Source organism: Coregonus lavaretus, assembly GCF_964263955.1.
Source record: "Coregonus lavaretus genome assembly, chromosome: 19".
Lineage (NCBI taxonomy): Eukaryota > Metazoa > Chordata > Actinopteri > Salmoniformes > Salmonidae > Coregonus > Coregonus lavaretus.
The window spans coordinates 36,593,271-36,618,481 of NC_140006.1; the positions used below are offsets into that span (position 1 = coordinate 36,593,271).

At 45.3% G+C, this 25,211-nt stretch overlaps 1 protein-coding gene across 2 annotated transcripts in view; it reads right to left on the reverse strand.

The window, feature by feature from the left end:
* LOC311147063 (3',5'-cyclic-AMP phosphodiesterase 4C-like) overlaps positions 1–25,211 on the reverse strand; it is a 73,271-nt gene that overhangs the window by 7,158 nt on the left and 40,902 nt on the right. Inside the window, exons 2-11 of one of the 2 annotated variants that reach the window (XM_084183681.1) lie at positions 13,467–13,655; positions 8,469–8,510; positions 7,865–7,901; positions 6,486–6,559; positions 6,302–6,348; positions 5,899–6,011; positions 2,169–2,262; positions 1,205–1,389; positions 934–1,032; positions 636–800 (exon numbers count right to left, since the gene is read on the reverse strand). In XM_084183681.1, coding sequence (XP_084039807.1) covers positions 636–800; positions 934–1,032; positions 1,205–1,389; positions 2,169–2,262; positions 5,899–6,011; positions 6,302–6,348; positions 6,486–6,559; positions 7,865–7,901; positions 8,469–8,510; positions 13,467–13,655 — 1,045 coding nt within the window. Of the gene's footprint in view, positions 1–635; positions 801–933; positions 1,033–1,204; positions 1,390–2,168; positions 2,263–5,898; positions 6,017–6,297; positions 6,349–6,485; positions 6,560–7,864; positions 7,902–8,468; positions 8,511–13,466; positions 13,656–25,211 lie in introns of both variants that reach the window. The other variant, XM_084183680.1, reaches the window with a different exon arrangement.

Genomic DNA, 25,211 nt, shown 5'->3' on the forward strand with positions numbered 1-25,211 from the left:
ACAACAATATGGGACAGGGGGGACACATGTCCCCCCAATTTTCAAAACACCTCAATTGGTCCACTTTCATTAAAAAAAAATATTCTAATGCCCATAACTTAGAAGTTATTCGATGTAGTGTACAGCCCTACAGTAGGTGTACTGTTTTGAACATTACAATGCATTGTCGTATACTTAAGCAATAAGGCCCGAGGGGGTGTGGTATATGGCCAATATACCACGGCTAAGGGCTGTTCTTATGCATGACGCAACGCGGAGTGCCTGGATACAGCTCTTAGCCGTGGTATATTGGCAATATACCACAAACCGGAGGTGCCTTATTGCTATTATAAACTGGTTGGCAACTTAATTAGAGCAGTAAAAATAAATGTTTTGTCATACCCGTGGTATACAGTCTGATATACCACGGCTTTCGGCCAATCGGCTTTCAGGGCTCGAACCACCCAGTTTATAATTTTATTTTTTTTACAGTAAAAAACAAAACAAAAAACAGTATTGTCAAAAAAGAAAACAAAAATAACCTGTAACAATGATGCAATTGTACATTTGAAATGTGTAATAAAAATATTTTTAAAACAAAACAAAAATACAGTACTGTCAGTTTTTAGCTAAAACGTTGTATTGTATTGACATACCTCCAGGGCGGGCGTGGAGAGGAGGACGTGGGTGGACTGGACCACGTCTGCAGCGTGGATGTTGTTGTGGTAGGCCACGTCGTGGTGGTAGTGGTCCTCCAGGGTCATCATAAAGGTGATGAAGGTGTCTGCAGGGATCTTGAATGACTTCAGCAGCTCTCGCTCCTATATGGAAAACAGAGGGATAAAATACATATATGATTTTCATCATTTTTTAGCAGTGACTTTGTGAATTGTTTAGCCATGTAAGAGGGCCCATTTAGAAGAGGACTCATTTGGAAACATGCGGATGACATACCTGGAAAATTGAATAAATCGCCACCGTCAGTGGACGATTCCCAGAATATTCAGATATTTTGAAAATATCCACACCCCATCGGTTTATATCTTCCAACTGCTGCCAGATGGAAAAACATTTCAGTTAGAAAAAACAGCAGATCCTTTAACTCCAAAACGTGCTGGGGACTATTAGATCCAAAGAGTGACAGAACTTGTGGCAGAACAGAACCCTAAAAGTGAGGTACTTTCTAATAGTTAAATCGTCCGAAAATAAGGGATGTGTAGACTACCTTGGAGAGAAAGCCCTCCTGAGTGGAAGCGACCCCAAAGCGGGGGATGCTGGAGGGGGCCACACTAGGGATGATTCTGGGCTTCTTCACCCCCACGATCTGGGACATGGGGCGCTTCTTATTGTCCATCTTCTCCTTCTTCTCCTTGGTGGGCGGAGACATGATCTCCATGTCATGTTGCTTTTCTGTGTTACAGACAGACACAGAGCATTATTCCACAGTTATTCCACAGTTATACCAATAGAGTTCAGAAGGGTTGTCTATTGAAACCAGGGCTGGTGACACTTTACACTGAGTTGAAGTTGCACAGATATCATGTAGTTGCTTGGATTCGTATTGTCTTGGTGTAATCACATGTAATGTTACAGGCTTTGGTTTCTCCATTTATATTTTGAGGTTGGACGTTAGGGGGAAGGTGTTTTAGCTGTGCTAGCTCAGGTGCTATTTAAGAGTGGCTGGCCCAGTGCTCCGCTGGTCTTGAGAGACGTGGAGGGTTAACACCTTTAGTTGGCTCTCCCCATTTGATTTCTAGACAAACAATCCTTTATCTGATCTTCCCTGTTTTTATTTTGCTCCACTTTGTGGTTTGGTTCCTGTCTTTAAGTTTGGTTTGGGTTTTTATTTTGGTTGCCTCTTCTCAGCCATATTTAGTGGGTCTCATGGTGGGTGTCTTTTAGGTCCCACTTGTTGTTGCTAGTCAACTTTCAGTGCACTCCCCCATGAGTGTCTTTCAGAACCCCTCCTAAAACCCCACCTGTTTCATTTTGGTTGTTGTCAGTGACTATTTGTTAGTTTCCCTTTCTGTTTGAGCGACAATTTTAGTTTTTCTTGCTGGGGAACATAACAGTAACTATACAATAAGTATACATTAGAAACGATTAGGTTCACATTACAGTACATACATATGGTAGATGTCTCTACTAAGACAGTCAGACAGTGAAGGGTGGTGGAGAGAGAGACGTACCTAGGAAGGTGCTGGAGATGAACTCTGACACCTGGTTGCCTGATCTGCTGGTCTCTGATAGCTGAGTGAGCTCTCTGTTCAGCATCCTTTTGAACTGGTGAGACAAACAACAACAAACTGCATCACTCAGACTGTCACAATATAGTCTCTACTGTAGAGCTCAAATAAAAGATCCCAGATATGTTCCATATGCACAAAAAGCGTATTTCTCTCATATTTTCTGCACAAATTTGTTTACATCCCTGTTAGTGGGCATTTCTCCTTTGCCAAAATAATCCATCCAACTGACAGATGTGGCATTTCAAGAAGCTGACTAAACAGCATGATCATTACACAGGTGCACCTTGTGCTGGGGACAATAAAAGGCCACTTTAAAATGTACAGTTTTGTCACACAACACAATGCCACATATGTCTAAAATGTTGAGGGAGCGTGCAATTGGCATGCTGACTGCAGGAATGTCCACCAGAGCTGTTGACAGATAATTTAATGTTCATTTATCTACCATAAGCTGCCTCCAACGTCGTTTGAGAGAATTTGGCAGTACGTCTAAACGGCCTCACAACCGCAGACCACGTGTAACCACACCAGCCCAGGACCTCCACATCAGGCTTCTTCACCTGCGGGATTGTCTGAGACCAGACACCCAGACAACTGATGAAACTGAGGAGTATTTCTGTTTGTAATAAAGCCCTTTTGTGGGGAAAAGCTCATTCTGATTGGCTGAGCCTGGCTCCCCAGTGGGTGGGCCTGGCTCCCAAGTGGGTGGGCCATGTACACACAGGCACACATACTTCTTGCACACACACAAAGATGAATGGACACATCTGCACACACACTTTATGGACTCACTCTTACACACATGCACAAGCACTACTGACACACACACACACACACACACACACGTGCACGCTGCAAAAACAGCATCACTTCCCAACTAATTGCAAATAACTCTGCAAAGGACAGACACCTACCTGTATTACACATTAATTCACCAAGCAACACGTGCATCCCATCCCATCCCATCCCGTCTTACCTGAATGTACATCCTCGACACAGAGAACAAGTAATTGAAAGAGAACAAGTAAATTACTTCGAGCATTTCAGCACTAAATAAAGCATGGGTCGAAAAAAAAGAGAAAAAGAGCAGAGTCCTTCCTGTAGCTACTGCGCTGAGTTTACATCCCGTACTGTGTTCCTGTCCTGCTTGCCTGAGTTCCTTAATTCCACTGCAAGCAGACAGTCAACACGCAGTGCACTAGGAAGGTTTTATCCACACACTCTACTCCTGCCGCTTGCGCTCCTCTCTCCCTCTGCAGCGCTGTTCTGCCTGCTGCTCCGTGTGTAAACAGAGCGCAGCACACGCTACTCCCAACTCTAGAGAACAGCACACGCTACACCACCACGTGTGTGCCTGGCATGTGTGTGTGGTGTGTGCATCCAGGGAGAGACTGTGTGTGGTGTGTGTGTGTGTTTACCCAGCGCACATGGCTCTTGCGTGGGGAGGCTAATCATGGAATCACACAAGCTATAAACTCCAGTCTGGAGAAATAAGGAGGGGAGAGGGGGATGAGGATTGATGGATGGAGGGGGGATGAGGATTGATGGATGGAGTGGGGGATGAGGAATGATGGATGGAGTGGGGGATGGGGGTTGATGGATGGAGGGGGGGATGGGGGTTGATGGATGGAGGGGGGGATGAGGTTTGATGGATGGAGGGGGGGATGGGGGTTGATGGATGGAGGGGGGGATGAGGCTTGATGGATGGAGGGGGGGATGGGGGTTGATGGATGGAGGGGGGATGGGGGTTGATGGATGGAGTGGGGGATGGGGGTTGATGGATGGAGGGGGGGATGGGGGTTGATGGATGGAGGGGGGATGGGGGTTGATGGATGGAGGGGGGGGTGGGGGTTGATGGATGGAGGGGGGGCTGGGGGTTGATGGATGGAGGGGGGGTGGGGGTTGATGGATGGAGGGGGGGATGAGGCTTGATGGATGGAGGGGGGGATGGGGGTTGATGGATGGATGGGGGGATGAGGCTTGATGGATGGAGGGGGGATGGGGGTTGATGGATGGAGGGGGGGATGAGGCTTGATGGATGGAGGGGGGGATGGGGGTTGATGGATGGAGGGGGGGATGAGGATTTATGGATGGAGGGGGGGATGGGGGTTGATGGATGGAGGGGGGGATGAGGCTTGATGGATGGAGGGGGGGGTGGGGGTTGATGGATGGAGTGGGGGATGGGGATTGATGGATGGAGGGGGGGATGAGGATTGATGGATGGAGGGGGGATGGGGGTTGATGGATGGAGGGGGGGGTGGGGGTTGATGGATGGAGGGGGGGCTGGGGGTTGATGGATGGAGGGGGGATGGGGGTTGATGGATGGAGGGGGGATGAGGCTTGATGGATGGAGGGGGGGATGGGGGTTGATGGATGGAGGGGGGGATGGGGGTTGATGGATGGAGGGGGGATGGGGGTTGATGGATGGAGGGTGGGATGAGGCTTGATGGATGGAGGGGGGGATGGGGGTTGATGGATGGAGTGGGGGATGAGGATTTATGGATGGAGGGGGGGATGGGGGTTGATGGATGGAGGGGGGGATGAGGATTGATGGATGGAGGGGGGGATGGGGGTTGATGGATGGAGGGGGGGATGGGGGTTGATGGATGGAGGGGGGGATGGGGGTTGATGGATGGAGGGGGGGATGGGGGTTGATGGATGGAGGGGGGGATGGGGGTTGACGGATGGAGGGGGGGATGGGGGATGGGGGTTGACGGATGGAGGGGGGGATGGGGGTTGATGGATGGAGGGGGGGATGGGGGTTGATGGATGGAGGGGGGGATGGGGGTTGATGGATGGAGGGGGGGATGGGGGTTGATGGATGGAGGGGGGGATGGGGGTTGATGGATGGAGTGGGGGATGGGGGTTGATGGATGGAGGGGGGGATGGGGAGTGGCGTTTTATACACAGCTCCAACACATTAGATACTGGGAGTTGGGGGAAGGGTGTGTGTCTACCGATGCAGACATGCAACCATCCCATTCATTCATATGGAACGAGCTCCAAACGTCAGAAGGGATTGGCGATTTCATTCATATTTCCTAATCGCTGATGAATGGAGTGGTTGCACTGTATTAGTGGCCTTTCACATTTGTCCAATCAGGATCAGCACAAAACGCGTTGGCAGAGAGACACGATCGCTGGCTTAGTGGGCTCTTTTTAATTTGGGAGACCACCGAAAGTGCATTGGCCAAAATATACATGTTGTATTTATTTATTGCTCACTTTGACATAACAGTGAACTAATAATATCCCTTTTGTTTTAATGGAGAGGGGAAAGGTCACTTGTTTTGGCTAAACAATTAGGAAATTAGATTAAATCAAAGTCTGAAAGAGAGTCTTTATAGATATTGTGCAGCTACAGAAAATTTGATAAAAATTCCCTGTAGATTAATTTGGCTAAGTCATGATGCATACAGAGTTCTACATCGCAGTCATTCTTGACAACTCTTCATAAAGCCAAGATGGCGCTGACTCAATGGTGGGCCTTGGGCTTTTGTATTGTACCTCCTTTAAGTCCATCATAGTGAATTAACTCAAACTGAACCAAATACTGATGTACGACATTAGTAGCTTCAGCCTTACCATTAAAGTCAACGGTACAAGTGAGTCATGAAAGCTCCCATTGTTATGAGTGTGTGTATGAGTGTGTGTGTGTTTGTGACCGTACCTTGTTGGAGGCCATCTCGCTGACAGAGTGGCGTGTCTTCAGAGTATCCAGCTGCTCCAGACACCAGTCCAGCTCATCCAGAGTCTCCACAGCCAGCTGCTGAAATGGCTCCTCTGTCATACCCACACAAGGACAACACACAATGCGATGAGCACACAATTTAATGTTCTTTTAACATTCAACATTCAACAATTATTCAATAATTAATTATTCAATCTAGAAGTCCCCTTTGCTGTTTATATCGATGGTTACATCATCAGTTCGGTTTAAAATCAGATTGAATGTAATCCTAATCTTACCCTAATTGCTAAATGGCTGAATGAAATGTGTGTATTTTTGCTTGCCTGTGTATTTTTTTGTGTAGTATAGAACTCAACCAAGCAAACCCTTTTCAAACACTCACCTGCTAAGCTTGTTTTGAACATGGATGGTGGATTACTGCCCGTTCTCCTGTGGACACACAGACATCCCAGTTTGAGTAAAATGTATATCTATGTACTGTATATCTATTGTTCACTTCATCATTACAGTCAACAGATTTGGAGGGGCACGTGGGTTTGGGAATGAGTGGTGTAGACTTAACTTACTTGCTGGGTTGACGATCTTGCTGATGGGTCAAAACGGCGAAGTTGCTTCTTACCGTCCTCAAGCTGGCAAGCACCTACAAGAACGGACAAGATTAATACACATCCTCTTTACTGCCTCATTGTGATAGTCGAGGCCCTTCATGTATGAATAAAAACATTTAGAATATGTATATGCATACTCCGTGAAGTGTTACAATGTAACATTTTACACCACAAAAGGGCTACGCATACATTGCAATGAAGTACAAACCCTGTGTTTGCCTTGCAGCATTGCGTTGCAGAGGCAGTTGCAGTGTGTTCTGTGTGGTGCATACGTTGGATTTATCGAACGTATGCGTCAAACTGTATGCCTAAACGGTTTGACAGAAATGGTAGCAGAAGGTGAATGTTTAACTTTTGCACACATATCTAGATGATGCTGCATACTATTTTGCGCAATGACCCAGTCGGTGTGTTCAAAGCGTCACTGACACAGTTGGTGTGTTCAAAGCGTAACTGCCTCTGCAATGCAATGCTGCAAGGCAAACGCAGCGTTCCATTGGAAATGAATGTACTTCTGGTGTACCAAAATGCAATAACGCTGTCGGTTTGATCGAGGCATTAGTGTTAAATAGTGGCTTGCAATAGTTCATTTTCAACAGGTTTACTAAACAAGCGAGCACTAGTAGCAGTGCCCCTGAGACATCATAATTACAGGCTAATGTGGTTAGAGAGGGAGCCTCCTCGCTCCAATACGTCACACATGTCAGAGTCTGGGCACCAATATTAAATCGTGAGTCAGCACATAAAAAAATACGCTATCTGGTTTCCCGGCCGGGGTGGATTTTTTATCAGTCAGCAGCCGTATCGAGGAACGCCATATTGGATTCCTCGCTTGTTTAGTAAAGTGAGTGCAGCTGTGACGCATGTCCTCCGTCACGGGCCAGGATGCCGCGATGTGCCAGCAGCATGCCAAAGGCTGTTTCGGTGGCCCTCTACTAGTGTCACTGGTGTCACTATAGTGACAGCCGTGACTTCACTGGCCCACTGGCAACAACCTTTTGTAGGTCTCTTAAAAAAAAAAAGCCTAACATTACTCAGAATCAGTTAGTGTTCAGTTACATTATTTATTCCTTGTTGTGTTGGTGTGCTTAATGAAGGTGAAGTTACATAACCACTGGACAGATTAGAGGGCACGTTACAAATAACAGGGAGAATTTGGCTTGGCAAACCAGAGAGTGCTTAAAGAGCAGTGGGACAGATTCTAACCCATGCTGGCAGCAATACATTGTACAGTACATGTGCTCCAGAGGCAGTGGCCTAGACCACCCTTGGCCAATTCGTTAACCATTTGTTCAGCTGAAAAACACAGGAAAGGGAAGAATATTTCAAAAACGAACCTGTGCAAATGGTGTCACAATCATGTCTTCTCCATGTCTATAATGGGGGAAAAACGAAGATTAAAAAAAAAGTACAGTAATAGAAACAGTGAAAAAATTGCAACCATTTAGTGTGCATACAATATTTAGCCTAAATCCAACATGACTACTATGGTATTAATGTCTACTGTACACATTACACATTTGCATTGAATGATAATCATTAATCAAGACAGTTGATCAGTGTTTGTGAAAAAACACTTCAACAACCTGCAGACTGACATCAAAGCAAAGAATCCAACAAAAAAAGGTAGACCAGACAGTGTGAAATTGAGGTCAAACAAAGGATGACATGCACTGTACATTATAGGAACCGTGAGGTAGGGAGAAATGAAAGTCCAACTGGTAAAGTTACAGGGCTGGGGTTATGCTAGCGTCTTTTTCTTGAAGCTTCACATGCAAAAGAAAAACAACTTTCCTTGGGGTCACAGGAAAAACCTGGGGGAGGGGTCAATTTTTAGTCACTGGTGCCATGGGGAGGGGATGATGGCTCTGAAACCTGTAATGGAGAATGCGGGATAGGCCTTTGAGGGGACAAATCAAAGTTTTGTCAAGTTCTTCTCACCGAGACAACCAGTTGACTTCCCAGTGCTTCAAGCTTTCTTCCCTTTAAAAACAGAGGCAAGAGTTGGTGACCTGCAACCGATTAATCACAAACTAAAGTGTTTAGACACAGGGAAACTGTCTTAGGCTGATGTAGACTGGAAAAACAAACAGCAAAAGAAGTACAAAAACAAGAAAGTCGCCCATTTTTCAAACTTTGGCTGCAGTACAAACACGTTATTTTTACCCCCTCAGCCCTCGCGCTAGACACTTTCCCTCGAGAGAGCGACTGAAGAACTTTGATCACTTGTGGGGTTGATATGACCTACAATTAAATGCAAACTGTAGTCACTTGTCAAACTCTGGTGGCCGCAAAGTTTCAAATTTAATCAACACGGCTGCATTTTTGGCATGTCAGACAAAATTATGACGCTAGCTTGCAAATAAATATATACAGTGCATTCGGAAAGTATTCAGACCCCTTGACATTTTCCACATTTTGTTACGTTTCAGCCTTATTCTAAAAATGATTAAATTGTTTTTTTCCCTCATCAATCTACACACAATATCCCATAATGACAAAGCAAAAACAGGTTTTTAGAAATGTTGGCACAATTTTTTAAATTGAAATACATACGGAAATATCACATTTACATAAGTATTCAGACCCTTTACTCAGTAGTTTGTTAAAGCCTTTGGCAGCGATTACAGCCTTGAGTCTTCTTAGGTATGACGCTACAAGCTTGGCACACCTGTATTTGGGGAGTTTCTCCCATTCTTCTCTGCAGGATGGATGGGGAGCGTCGCTGCACAGCTATTTTCAGGTCTCTCCAGAGATGTTTGATCGGGTTCAAGTCTGGGCTCTGGCTGGGCCACTCAAGGACATTCAGAGACATGTCCCGAAGCCACTCCTGCGTTGTCTTGGCTGTGTGCTTAGGGTTATTGTCCTGTTGGAAGGTGAACCTTCGCCCCCAGTCTGAGGTCCTGAGCGCTCTGGAGCAGGTTTTCATCAAGGATCTCTCTGTACTTTTCTCCGTTCATCTTTCCCTCGATCCTGACTAGTCTGAAAAACATCCCCACAGCATGATGCTGCCACCACCATGCTTCACCGTAGGGATGGTGCCAGGTTTCCTCCAGACGTGACGCTTGGCATTCAGGCCAAAGAGTTCAATCTTGGTTTCATCAGACCAAAGAATCTTGTTTCTCATGGTCAGAGTCCTTTAGGTGTCTTTTGGCAAACTCCAAGCGGGCTGTCATGTGCCTTTTACTGAGGAGTGGCTTCTGTCTGGTCACTCTACCATAAAGGCCTGATTGGTGGAGTGCTGCAGAGATGGTTGTCCTTCTGGAAGAAAGGTTTTGGTACCATTCTCCTGATCTGTGCCTCGACACAATCCTGTCTCGGAGCTCTGCGGACAATTCCTTCGACGTCATGGCTTGGTTTTTGCTCTGACATGCACTGTCAACTGTGGGACCTTATATAGACAGGCGTGTGCCTTTCCAAATCATGTCCAATCAATTGAATTTACCACAGGTTGACTCCAATCAAGTTGTAGAAACATCTCAAGGATGATCAATGGAAACAGGATGCACCTGAGCTCAATTTCGAGTCTCATAGCAAAGGGTCTGAATACTTATTTGAATAAGGTATTTATGTTTTTTTATTTTTAATAAATGTGAAAAAACGTCAAAAAAATTATAATCTGATTCCGCTTCGTCATTATGGGGTATTGTGTGTAGATTGATGAGGACATTTCTTATTTTATAAATTTTAGAATAAGGCTGTAACGTAACAAAATGTGGAAAAGGTCAAGGGGTTTGAAAACTTTCTGAATGCACTGTATAGATTACATTGATTTTAGCGTTGGCAAATTGGATCGTAGTGAGGAGCATATAAAACATAGCTAGCTTTATAAACATATTTTGGGGAATTCTGAAAATTATTGGAATTAATGACTAAACTATAAATCTTGCTTGCCAGCTATGGGTAGCTAGCTACCTGACAGCAGCGCTAGCTACGTTAGCTAGCTAGGTACATTAATAGCTTTAGGTTGGTTGTTTTTAAGGTCAACTTCAAGATTTCCACCAAGGACGTTGCCTCTCCGATCATCACTCTCCCTCGCTTGGGCAAGGGACATTTAAGGTACACTAGGATGTGACGATGTAAAATCTCATTCAAGGCCTGAGGGTTTAGGGTCGAGGGCTGTCTACTTTGAGTTTGGACTTCAGCCTTTGTGTAATCCTGCCGAAGCGGAGTTGACATGCAAGCGTGCTGGGATGGAAAGAACAGCTGGTTGCAGTAATAGGGGCTATCAAACTGGAGTACGATAGATTGTGCAAACCCGCAGAGCAATACAGTTTAATATAGCATATAGCATGTCCTAATAAAACTGTGCTCTTGAATACAAGCACAATAATGAGCTTAAGATACAGTCCACTAAGTAAGCTCTTTCGAAGGATATCTTTAGAGACCACACAAACTACTGCATAAAAAAGATGCTCTAAGGGAGTGAACGTTATTTATAATAAGGGGTTACATGTAGAAAATCAGACCTCTCTAAAATGAAAATGGATGGCCCTCCCTTCAGAAAAATATATTTTACCTAAACCCTCCCTGAACACTTGAAAAAAAAACAAGTGATCCTCCACTATACCCAAAATAATCATTAAAACAAAGTAGATAGCAGACAACTTATTGGACAGACCAGAGCCTTAGATTAGCAGTTTTAGAAACTGAATGTACTTCATCCTGTAAGCATTACATGGCAATGCCGGAATTTTTATAGAGCACAGGGCTGCGGGCCAGAAGGTTGAGCGTTCACAGACCACCATGGACAAGAGTAGAGGTAGAAAGATCTCCTTTATAGTAAAAGCATTGTATGAATCTATCATCGTATTTAAAGGTCAGAGAAAAATTAACATTTTATAAAAATGTCATGCAATTCTACGTCATTTTACGTATTAGCAGAATCTTTTTTAAATGACAAATTACCAAAATGACAGGCTAAGAATGGACAGAATGGCCCATGTTCTGAATTCTGTCGCTGTACATTTCAAAAGTGCTGAACAAATAGTTACATTGACTACGTCCGTCCTAGCGCGCTCATTCATGTCTTAATCGAAATTACAGATTGCCTCTTATCCGCTCGTCGTCCCCTTATGCCATAGTTTGTACATCTCAATTGTCAGTAGAAACCACATTTGTTTAATCAAGTCAGCCATAAACAGTTTTTTTTATGGCAGTAAATGAGGCTGAATGAACTGTTTCGCTGCCAGACAAGGCTCCGCTGATAGCCAGGTGTAGCAGTGGTAAGGTGTTGGGACTGCTGTTGGGACTCTGCTGTTGGGACAGCTTTATGTAGGCCCTAACAGTTTGTGGGCACCTTTTGTCACTGTTATAGTGCAATTAATGTATTGTTAGTGTTGTGTTGTGGCTTTGCTGGCGTGCATCTAATTACAAATACAATATTTATTTATTTTGCTCCACGAAGATTTACATGCTAAAATCGCCACTGGGCAGGAGTATGGGGAAACGTTAGTTACAGCATGGTGAGGGTAAATTAAATTATTCAACATCTTTCTAGCTAGCTAGCTAGCAACATTAGCGAAGCCAGCTGCAGTCACATATTGGCTACCTAGCAACATGACATCATTTCTAATTTCTGAAAGCAGTGGAAACGCAATTTGAGCTAGCCCACCAAGGCCAGCCCAACTTGGGTTGACTTTAAAGTACCAATGGGGCTCTTCTTGTTAGTAAAGTCTAATTAAAATGAAGACAGAAATGAATTATGCCTACTCGAATTTGCCTACTTTCAGCACCATGAGCTGTCCATTTCCGATTGATTGTGCCGCAGCTGCTGCTTCAAGTTTCAGCACCACAATGGAAATTACTCGAATCTGGCTGATTGTGAGGAGAATAACTCTGATAAATACATAATGGGCAAAAAAACATATTGTTTTGAATAAAATCTATTATAGTAGTAGCAAGCTATCAAAGTTGACCTCCAGTACTCCTCCTCATCTTCCACCTCTCCTTCTTAACCTGAACAGAACATAGGCTATAAGCTAGTCCGTGTGCAAGATAGTGAATTTTATGGACTAAGCCTAATAAAATAAAATAAATCTTAAGAAGCCTTCGACTCTCCTCCTGAACTGTAACCGTAGGCCATTGGTTAGGCAGCACACAAAAACGTTTTTGATCAGCAAGAGCAGAGAGGCCGGGGTTGGAATGTCCATTGCAGTGTGTAATGCAGCCTAGTTTTATTTACACCATCCCAGCAGCTATCTTAGAAATACAACTGCACTTCTCCGAGCATGCACTTCGTAGCCTATAGCCTATAGGCTATGGTAATTTGATTGAGACCACACTAAATAGCCTATAGGCGCACTTAATATTCCGCACTCAGCAGAGAATCAGAGATGACTTGCGGCATCGGGCACACATTGATATACAGTATAGCCTAATAAGCAACTACTTCTAAAACACTGAGAAATATTGACATTTCATCAATTACAAATTACATTACCCTCCATTGGACTAGATTTAAAACAAAACTAAACCCTCCTCTTGACTGAAATTGAAAAAGCATGACCCTCCCCTGGACTTGATTTAAAAAAAAAAAACGAAACCCTCCTCTTGACTGAAATTTAAAAAGCATGACCCTCCCCCATTTTCCTCCAGGTAACCATTCTGTACATTTCTATCCATTCCTTACTGTGATTATACAGTACAAGGGAAAACTTTCAAATGGGCCTAATGTATTCCCCATGCTTTGCTATCGGAATTCCGTTTTGGAAAGTGTTCCAAGAAGCAATTCCCTTCCACATATAATTGTATCTGTTCCACAAAACCATATCTGTATATAACCTTGGACATTACGAAAAGTGGAGACCTTGCAAAATCAAGGCATACACTGAGACATCTCTGCTATGACGCTTCCCAATAGATATGAGTGGAAGGTGAAAGGTCACAGAGGGTGACAGTACCAATAGGGTGGGGGGGGGGGGGGGGGGGGGCACTTACAGCTCGCTGGCAGTGGATGAGTTCCTCGAGGGGGCCTTGGGTGAGAGGTCAAAGTCCGAGTCGGAGCGGTAGAGGAAGGACTCGCGGCGCTGGCTGTGGTAGTTGGCCTGGAGCACCAGGCCGGAACCAGGACTGGTCTGGGGGTCCAGGGGGCTGCGACCCACCGACAATCCATTCTCAGCATCAAAACTATGGGGAGAGAGAAAGAGGGAGAGAGCAGATGAGAAAACAATTTACTGTTTCAAACTTGTAGCCTAAACCAAAGCTCCAACTCGACAATAAATATCTAAGAACTGTTCAAATTACAGTGAATATGAATTTCACATACAACACCCTAAGGGTATCACCCTTTAATGAGAGTGAAGAGAGTATAGCGAAGAGTACCCTGAGATGGAGAGGGATGGAGAATATGCCACAGTGGATCTCCACACGTATCATGATTTAGCGTCTTTCAATGAAAGCTGCTTATTATCGTCATCATCATGATTTATAATTGTAATAACCATGCTCCAAAAAATCATCCACGTCACAAATTATGCTCCGTCACTTAATAAATGGAACACACCTTGTGCACACACACACACACACATACAGAGAGATAGTTACAGCACAATGCACAACCGATTTTAATAATTCGCAACAAGGCACTTTTCTTTGAGACTGACGTCAAGTCAGACATCACCAACGGGACAAAGGATTCAAACACCTCCTTTCCCCCCTCTAAACAAATTGAGTGCATTTAAGAAGCCCAAACTAAAAATATCAATGGCGTCAATCATCGGACAAACCCTCCATATGAAGGAAAAAAACGAGTGGTGAAGAGGGTGAAAAAAAACGTATCATAATACATTGTGGAGTTGACTACGTCAGAACAGTGTTTCTGAATGGTGTTGGCTGGTCAGACCATGGGAACTGGCTGTTTAATGACGAGGGTCAGCCTGAGGCACCTGCTGCACAGATTCACAGATCTATAAACCATCTTTAAGGCCATTCAAATGGATATGAACGGAATCATTTACACTAAGATTAGTGCTGCTCTGCACCGCCTAGCCCAGGCTGACATGCGTGAACAGTTCTCTTTGATAATAATGCATCTCACTAGCCTAAAGGGGCTTACTCTCCTCGGGAACCCACTGCAAGGTCATGATGATGTAGGAGTCGAGGGGGAGAGATGGTCCGTCTCCGGCCAAATAAAGGCATTTCTCATTCTCTGTGCAGTTCCACCTTGATCCACATCCACATTCCGACAACCTCCGCCAACATCCAAGCTTAGCTCCACTTGGTATGCAGGTTCTGATGAACTCCAGAGCCTAAATCAGCGCTTTAGCAAACAACCATTGCAGTAACTGTGGTGGTTTTTGGACAGAAATTGGATTTAGCTTGAGCCCTTTGAAAAGAAATAGTGCAAAGTGATATGAAAAAATAAAACCCTCATGCTAAAACAGTTATGGAATATGGAATTGAAACTAACCGAGCCAGAACTGTCCCACTAAGCTATATGGAATTGTTTTAAGAAGGTCATACCATGGATCATTTAGCTATTTGATTTTGAATTTTAAGACCCCTTGAAGTATCAACATTTTTGTATTTTTTATCATTAGATGAAATAAATATTTTGGGTCTTTCTGCTATTAGCCCATACAAACGCATTGAATAACATATTCATTACATGGAACAACAGATAGTTGTCCTAAATTAAAAAATGTAAAACTAAAGTCTTAGTCAAATCCAATACAACACAACACAGAGTGAAACTCTCTGTATTTCCAAGTGTGGTGGTGGCAGCATCAGGTTATGGGTAGGCCTGTGCTTGTCACGGGCAGGGACTGAGGAGTTTCTTAGGATCAAAATAAATATGAAAAGAGCAAAGCCCAGGTAAAACATTTGAAGAAAACCAGACTCAGTCTTCTGAAAACCTAACCCTAGGATAGAGTTGTATTTTTCAGCAGGACAAATACTAAATGTTTAATGCCAAAGACACACCAGAATTAAAAAGCAATTTTGCACTGACCAAAAAGTGTAAAGGTTTCATATCACGATATTTAGATTTGAAATATTTTGGACATCAGAGCAACCTTGAGGGAATCTTATTTGAGTCAGAAAAGGATGTTCATATGATAGGTGAGATATACAAAACATTGCAGAGAGCCTATCTAACTGACAATCTCTATGAAAAAAATATAAACTATTGGAACCAAGACTTAAGAAGAACTGATGTTGGCACAAGATGGAGGGAATGTTGGAGCACATTAAACTAACACAATTACAGTTAACGAAAATGTACAAATATAATTTATTATACAAGAGACAAAAATCACAAATTCTACAGCAAATGGCAGTCATGTCTTAAGTGTAAAACTAACAATGACTCAATAATCCATGCTTTCTGGGAATGCTATAAAGTCCAACAGTTATGGGCGGAGCTAGAAAGTTGGCTGTCAGAAGTATTACAATGTAAACGTACTTTCAATCCGTCTGTCTGCATATTTCAAAACAGTTCAAATACTTTATATTTTAAACTCATTCTAACTTTTTAAAACCAAACACATGCAAGTCAAATTGTGGGAATTATACCCATGTAGATTTTACCCATGTCAAATCTACAATGTAAGAATGGCTACAATAGGCACTCCAATCATTTCTCCACCCACTTCATTCCCTGGGATGTTGCATGAAGACGCTAGTCTGTTACATTGTGTTATGTAATCGATGCAGAAGCCCCCCTCCATTCATGTGACAGAACAGAGAGAGACAGAATGCACAGAGAGAGACAGAATACACAGAGCGAGACAGAATACACAGAGAGAGACAGAATACACAGAGAGAGACAGAATACACAGAGAGAGACAGAATACACAGAGAGAGACAGAATACACAGAGAGAGACAGAATGCACAGAGAGAGACAGAATACACAGAGAGAGACAGAATACACAGAGAGAGACAGAATACACAGAGAGAGACAGAATACACAGAAAGAGACAGAATACACAGAGAGAGACAGAATACACAGAGAGAGACGGAATACACAGAGAGAGACAGAATACACGGAGAGAGACAGAATACACAGAGAGAGAGACAGAATGCACAGAGAGAGACAGAATACACAGAGAGAGACAGAATACACAGAAAGAGACAGAATACACAGAGAGAGACAGAATACACAGAGAGAGACAGAATACACAGAGCAAGACAGAATACACAGAGAGAGACAGAATACACAGAGAGAGACAGAATACACAGAGAGACAGAATACACAGAGAGAGACAGAATACACAGAGAGAGACAGAATACACAGAGAGAGACAGAATGCACAGAGAGAGACAGAATACACAGAGAGAGACAGAATACACAGAGAGAGACAGAATACACCGAGAGAGACAGAATACACAGAAAGAGACAGAATACACAGAGAGAGACAGAATACACAGAGAGAGACAGAATACACAGAGAGAGACAGAATACACAGCGAGAGACAGAATACACCGAGAGAGACAGAATACACAGAAAGAGACAGAATACACAGAGAGAGACAGAATACACAGAGAGAGACGGAATACACAGAGAGAGACAGAATACACGGAGAGAGACAGAATACACAGAGAGAGACAGAATACACAGAAAGAGACAGAATACACAGAGAGAGACAGAATACACAGAGAGAGACAGAATACACAGAGAGAGACAGAATACACAGAGAGAGACAGAATACACAGAGAGAGACGGGTGCGGAAGGGAAGAGTAAGAGCACAGACTGTTAAACGCTGAGACAAGCAGAGAGACATGAAGAGAGAGAGGGAAAGAGAGTGAGATTGAGAGAGTGTGAGAGTGTGAGAGAGAGAGAGGATTCTACATTGGCAAGAATGAGGTGGCATTGCGAGGGGAGCTGTGTGTGTGTGTGTGTGAGAGAGAAGGAATGAGAATGTGTTCTAAAGATACCTGTGCCAGTAGCTTGTACTGTCACTCTCCCTCCTCTATCCCTCCTCCCTAATGGTGCACCTCTCCCTCCTCTATCCCTCCTCCCTAATGGTGCATCTCTCCCTCCTCTATCCCTCCTCCCTAATGGTGCACCTCTCCCTCCTCTATCCCTCCTCCCTAATGGTGCACCTCTCTCTATCCCTCCTCCCTAATGGTGCACCTCTCTCTATCCCTCCTCCCTAATGGTGCATCTCTCCCTCCTCTATCCCTCCTCCCTAATGGTGCACCTCTCTCTATCCCTCCTCCCTAATGGTGCACCTCTCTCTCTATATCCCTCCTCCCTAATGGTGCACCTCTCCCTCCTCTATCCATCCTCCCTAATGGTGCACCTCTCCCTCCTCTATCCCTCCTCCCTAATGGTGCATCTCTCTCTCTCTATCCCTCCTCCCTAATGGTGCATCTCTCCCTCCTCTGGCTGATTCCACATGCTCTGACTGCATGGTTGCTGCTGTCTCTGCCTCCGCTCGCTTCTGCCTCTGCTAAAAATAGCCTCTTTGTGCGGGAAATAGAATCAGAGGTTCTAAAAATAGGTTTTTAGGTGGAACAGGTTCCCTCTCTCTCTGTGTCCCCCGCTCCCTCTGCATTGCCGAGGCCAGATTCTTCCCTCCATTCATGAATATTTATGTAGTGTTTCTATTTGAAGCAGATGACAAGCTAAATTTAGTCTCCATAACAAATCTCCGCCCGTCATTCCCTCGCTGCCACTTACAGAGCTTCCACTCAGCGGCCCGGTTCAAAGCCTTCTGAGTGGGCCTTCTGACTTAATCATCAGGTTGGACTTTGTTAACCCTTCACTTGAGTACTACTCTCTAAAAAGAAAAGGTTCCTGGAGTATCCTTTAGGGGTTCTTCAAATTGAAACTGTGGGGGAACCCCTATAAGTTCTTAGAATAACCCTTTGAAAGGGTTATTCAAAGAACCCCTTTTAATGAATCCTCAAATAACCTTTTTGAATAACCTTTTGGGGTAAATGTTTGAACTACCCCCCCTCCCCTATTATTATTATTAATAATAACAATAACAACAATAACACAATATTTTAGTTGTCAGTGTTTATTAGGATTTTAGCAGCAAAGCAGAATAAAAACATCAAAATATGAAGTAAACTCCCAGCAGAGCCCCAAGTCCAATGGATATATCCTCTGTCGTGTTGATGTTAATGTGTTGATGTTCTCCGTATCCATAGACAGAATGATTTTGCAGTGCATGGTGATCAAACAGGTTTCCTGTTATATTCATCAGAGGTGTATGGAGGGTGAAGTCTGTGAATCCAAAAAATTTTAATTATACAGATGATTAATAATAATAATAATAATAATATGCCATTTAGCAGACGCTTTTATCCAAAGCGACTTACAGTCATGCGTGCATACATTTTTGTGTATGGGTGGTGGCGAACCCACTACCTTGGCGTTACAAGCGCCGTGCTCTACCAGCTGAGCTACAGAGGACCATAAACAAAGAAAATAACTAACCCCCCCACTACCATTATCACCACCGACCAACTACCCTGTCATCACTAACCCCCCACTACCATTATCACCACCGACCAACTACCCTGTCATCACTAACCCCCCACTACCATTATCACCACCGACCAACCAGCCTGTCATCACTAACCCCCCCCACTACCATTATCACCACCGACCAACTACCCTGTCATCACTAACCCCCCACTACCATTATCACCACCGACCAACCAGCCTGTCATCACTAACCCCCCCCACTACCATTATCACCACCGACCAACTACCCTGTCATCACTAACCCCCCACTACCATTATCACCACCGACCCAGTTATAACATCTGAGATGACCAATGATCGTGTGTGTTGAGAGGGGTTAGTGATGACAGCAGCCAGCAGCCAGCCACACTAACACAAAGACACCAGACAGTCGGAGCCCATATAATCCACTGAAGGAAAAACCTGCAGTCAATCCAATGGAAACCATTTTTAGTATTTTCCAGTGAGTCAGGGCTCTAGAGTGTTATCATTTTGCGCACATACGCCCCTAAATATTTTACTGTGCTACATGGAATTTTTATTTAGGAGCACCAGTGCCCCTAGGAAAAACAACGATTTTGTAATGGCTGGCAATTCTCATTAATACCTAGAATATTTGTAATTGTGCTCCTAAATGTCTTTATGTGCTTCTACATTTTTCAACTTAGAAGCACCTGTGCTCCTTGTAAAAACGTCAGTGTAGAGCCCTGTGAGTGCAGGGTTTTCCTTTTCTACATTATACCCCTTTACAACCCTGCTTCCAAATACCTTTTACAACCCTGCTTCCAAAGACCTTTTACAACCCTGCACCCAGACCTTTTACAACCCTGCTTCCAAAGACCTTTTACAACCCTGCTCCCAAATACCTTTTACAACCCTGCTCCCAAAGACCTTTTACAACCCTGCTTCCAAAGACCTTTTACAACCCTGCTTCCAAAGACCTTTTACAACCCTGCTTCCAAAGACCTTTTACAACCCTGCTTCCAAAGACCTTTTACAACCCTGCTTCCAAAGACCTTTTACAACCCTGCACCCAAATACCTTTTACAACATTGCACCCAGACCTTTTACAACCCTGCTACCCAAGACCTTTTACAAGCCTTCTCGCAGACCTTTTACAACATTGCACCCAAATACCTTTTACAACCCTGTTCCCAGACCTTTTACAACATTGCACCCAAATACGTTTTACAACCCTGCTCCCAGACACTTTACAACCCTGCACCCAAATACCTTTTACAACCCTGCTCCCAGACCCTTTACAACCATGCTCCCAAATACCTTTTACAACTCTGCACCCAGACCTTTTACAACCCTGCTACCCAATACCTTTTACAACCCTTCTCACAGACCTTTTACAACCCTTCTCACAGACCTTTTACAACCCTGCACCCACAGACCTTTTACCTTCCTGCTCCCAAATACCTTTTACAACCCTGCTACCAGACCTTTTACAACCCTGCTCCCAGACCTTTTACAACCCTGCTCCCAGACCTTTTACAACCCTGCACCCACAGACCTTTTACAACCCTGCACCCAAAGACCTTTTACAACCCTGCACCCAAAGACCTTTTACAACATTGCACCCAGACCTTTTACAACCCTGCTACCCAAGACCTTTTACAAGCCTTCTCGCAGACCTTTTACAACATTGCACCCAAATACCTTTTACAACCCTGCTCCCAGACACTTTACAACCCTGCACCCAAATACCTTTTACAACCCTGCTCCCAGACCCTTTACAACCATGCTCCCAAATACCTTTTACAACTCTGCACCCAGACCTTTTACAACCCTGCTACCCAATACCTTTTACAACCCTTCTCACAGACCTTTTACAACCCTTCTCACAGACCTTTTACAACCCTGCACCCACAGACCTTTTACCTTCCTGCTCCCAAATACCTTTTACAACCCTGCTACCAGACCTTTTACAACCCTGCTCCCAGACCTTTTACAACCCTGCTCCCAGACCTTTTACAACCCTGCACCCACAGACCTTTTACAACCCTGCACCCAAAGACCTTTTACAACCCTGCACCCAAAGACCTTTTACAACCCTGCTTCCAAAGACCTTTTACAACCCTGCTCCCAGACCTTTTACAACCCTGCACCCAAAGACCTTTTACAACCCTGCACCCAAAGACCTTTTACAACCCTGCACCCAAAGACCTTTTACAACCCTGCACCCAAAGACCTTTTACAACCCTGCTTCCAAAGACCTTTTACAACCCTGCACCCAAAGACCTTTTACAACCCTGCACCCAAAGACCTTTTACAACCCTGCACCCAAAGACCTTTTACAACTCTGCACCCAAATACATTTTACAACCCTGCACACAGACCTTTTACAACCCTACACCTAAAGACCTTTTCACAAGTACTATGGAGTTGAGCACAATCATTCTTGATTCTAAAGATGGGGTGTCAAACTCAGTTCCTGGAGGGACCGCGTCGCGTGTCTGTCTAAATGAAGACCTAGACAACCAGGTGAGGAGGGTTCCTGACTAATCAATGAAGACCTAGACAACCAGGTGAGGGGAGTTCCTGACTAATCAATGAAGACCTAGACAACCAGGTGAGGAGGGTTCCTGACTAATCAATGAAGACCTAGACAACCAGGTGAGGGGAGTTCCCTACTAATCAATTACCTTAACTGATCAATCAAGTACAAAGGAGAAGCAAAAACCTGCAGAAACTCGGCCCTCCAGGAATTGAGCTTGCCAGTTGACACCCCTATTGTAAGGACTATAATCTAGATATAATCCCAGGAACTCCCACTACGCACTCTTTGTTGTGTTTGAGCACCAGGTGGTCCGACTCAAAGTAATACACATCTGGTTCCTCCTCCTCCTCCTCCTTCTCCTCCTGCTCCTGGCTTCTTCCTCCCAGCACCTCCTTACTGGGTGCCCAGGCCCCTTCTCGGAGCTCCTCGTAGTCCCGACCGCCCACCCCTGCCCTGTCCTCGTAGTCCCGACCGCCCGCCCTGTCCTCGTAGTCCCGACCGTCCGCCCCTGCCCTGTCCTCGTAGTCCCGACCGTCCACCCCTGCCCTGTCCTCGTAGTCCCGACCGCCCACCCCTGCCCTGTCCTCGTAGCCCCGACCGTCCGCCCCTGCCCTGTCCTCGTAGTCCCGAACGTCCGCCCCTGCTCTGTCCCAGTCATCCCCACCGGCCCCCTGCTCCATGGGAACCGACGGAAGAGATGGGAGAGACCCTCCCCTGGCCTGGGTGCTGGAGAGTCCTGAGGAGGGGGTAGAAGTAGCCTGGGTGGTGTCCAGATCCAGCCTGCGACAGGCTCCCTCCACCCTCTCCCTGCTCACCTCCACCCCTTCTCTCAGAGGGCCGTTGTCCCGGAGAGGGTCCCTGGGAGGGGAGCAGGGTTTGGGGGAGGAGGGGGCCCCAGCCTTGCCCCCACCGAAGGCAGCCCTCCGGGCAAAACATGCACACGACAGTACTCATACCTTGGTTTTTGTGGTAAATGTGAATAAAAAAAACTGTTTTGATAATGGTTTTCATTCACATACCTTGTCCATAATGTAGAGGCCTATGGGATTTTCCTTGAAGAGGTAAGGGAGGAGGATGGTACATGTGATCTGCATAACATACCAACACCAATTGACATACCTTTGTATGCCTCCTCCTCTGTATACCTACAGACACAGAAACAAAAGTTCAGTCATCTGCACCCAATACAGCTAGCCTTCAACATATTCTTATAGCAGACATATTCTTACCTCTTTGTTGATTGATATCCATTGAATTGTGTCCATTTTCTGTTTTAGAAAGATTTGCACAAATATGAAAAGATAGATGGTAATGGTATCATCATAAAACAATATCAATTTAGATCATACAAGACACAAACCTTACCTTAAATTGTGGAGATCTTTACATTTTTCAGTTAAGTGCCTGCACCTGCTGTCCTTTCAAATTCATATCCAAATGTTTCAGCTGGGCAGTTAGGTTCCTGCAAGAACCCCCACCAACTAATGAGGTTCCTCGATGAACCCCACCTCCTATGGGGTTCTTGGAAGAACCTTTTGGGGGCAATTTTCAGTGCCAAGAACCCTAAGGTTCTTCAAAGAACTTTGAGGATCTTAGAAGAACCCTTGTTGAACCCCTAATTTTTAGAGTGTACACAGTGACAGCGTACTACGGTTCATTTGCGTAGTTGTGTCGTGGAAACCATATTGTGCGAGAGTACACAGTGTTTCCTTAGCGCACTGCTGAGCTAATCTTGTTTGCTAAGTATTGAAAGTAAAAAATCAATTTTGGAAATGTTCAAAGTATGTTGAGATGAAATATGATTGCCGTTACACTTGACACATTGGAAGTGTTGCGTCGGCCAATTTTGGCCATATCAACAAACATGAGTGCAATCTTAGAATTTTGTTTTTGCTATCTAGAACACAAAATGGGTTCTTCGGCTGTCACTATAGGAGAACCCTTTGAAGAACCATGTAATGGTTCCAGGTAGAACCACTTTGGGTTCCATGTAGGACTCTTTTCACAGAGGGCTCTACATGGAACCCAAAATAGTTCTACCTGCAACCAAAAAGGGTTCTACCTGGACCCAAAAAGGGTTCTCCTATGGGGACAGCCGAATAACCCTTTTGGAACGCATTTTTCTAACGTTTCAAATGGTGTTCATACACTTATAGACGCAAGACCACAAGTCTACATGTACAACCTAGGGCTTCTATATGGAGGCGTGACACCATAATGAAATGCTGAATATGTCAGATCTGTATTTGTTTGGTGTTCAGGGTCAAGTTCAGAGCAGAGGAAGCTCCCCTATAGCACCACCATGGCTCTTTGTGCTTCTGGACTTTAAAAAAACAAACAGACGCCATTGTCTTCTCTCATTCACATGCCCACCAGTCACACCCTCACGCACAAACAAACACAAGTGTGTCACGCCCTGACCTTGAGAGCCCTGTTTTTCTCTAGTTGGTTTGGTCAGGGTGTGAATTCTAGATTTTCTATTTCTATGTTGGCCGGGTGTGGTTCCCAATCAGAGGCAGCTGTCGATCGTTGTCTCTGATTGGGGATCATTCTTAGGCAGCCATTTTGCCTACCTTAGTTGTGGGATCTTGTTTTGGCTTGTGGTTGTGCAGCCTGTTGAACTTCACGTTTGTTTGTATTTTGTTTGTTTGATTTGTATTCAGTTAATAAAGGAATATGTACGCATACTACGCTGCACCTTGGTCCGATCCGTCTATCAACGAGCGTGACAGAAGATCCCACCACCAACGGACCAAGCAGCGTGGCCAGGAGGAGCAGACATGCTGGACACAGGTGGGGAAGACATTCTGGACATGGGAGGAGATATTGGCCGATAAGGGACCCTGGGCGAAGGAAGAAGCCCAGGCAGGAAAGGATCAACGGCGACATCGTAGTTCAAGACCGCGAAGGAAGCCCGAGAGGCAGCCCCAATAAAACATTTTTGGGGGGCACACAGGGTGGTTGGCACAGCAGCAGGAGGCCCTGAAAGAACTGACTGTGGAGGAAGAGGAGGCCGCTATGATAGAGGCCCTCCAAGACCTGCAGCTCAGCTCTCTGAGAGAGGAGACCACCACCTTACGGGGGCTGATAGCTAAGAGAGAGATCTTCCTTCAGAGGGAGGCGTTGCATAAGGCCCACAGGGAGAGGGAGTCAGTGGATGCACTGAGAGAGGAGCTGGCCAGGCAACAGGAGGAGCTGAGAGCGGAGTTAACCCTCCAGCAGCAGAGAGCTCAGTCCTTAGAGCAGAGGCTGGCGGAGTCAGGTTTCAGAGTAGAGCCAACTCCCCGCACTCGTTTTAAGGAGCGTGGGACCATACAGGCACCCTGTTATGCTGTGATACGCACTGTGTCTCCAGTGCGCATTCACAGCCCGGTGCGCTTGGTGCCCGCGCCCCGCACTTGCTGGGCTAAAGTGAGCGTCCAGCCAGGACGGGTTGTGCCAGCTCCTCGCACCAAACCAGTGGTGCGTGTCTCCAGTCCGGTACGGCCCGTGCCTGCTCCTCGCACCAAACCTGTGGTGCGTGTCCCTAGCCTGGTACGGCCCAAGCCTGCTCCTCGCACCAAACCAATGGAGCGTGTCCCCAGCCCGATATGGCCCGTGCCTGCTCCTCGCACCAGACCAGTGGTGCGTGTCCCCAGCCCGGTACGGCTCGTGCCTGCTCCTCGCACCAAACCAGTGGTGCGTGTCTCCAGTCCGGTACGGCCCGTGCCTGGTTTGGTCCTCGCACCAGACCAGTGGTGCGTGTCTCCAGCCTGGTAC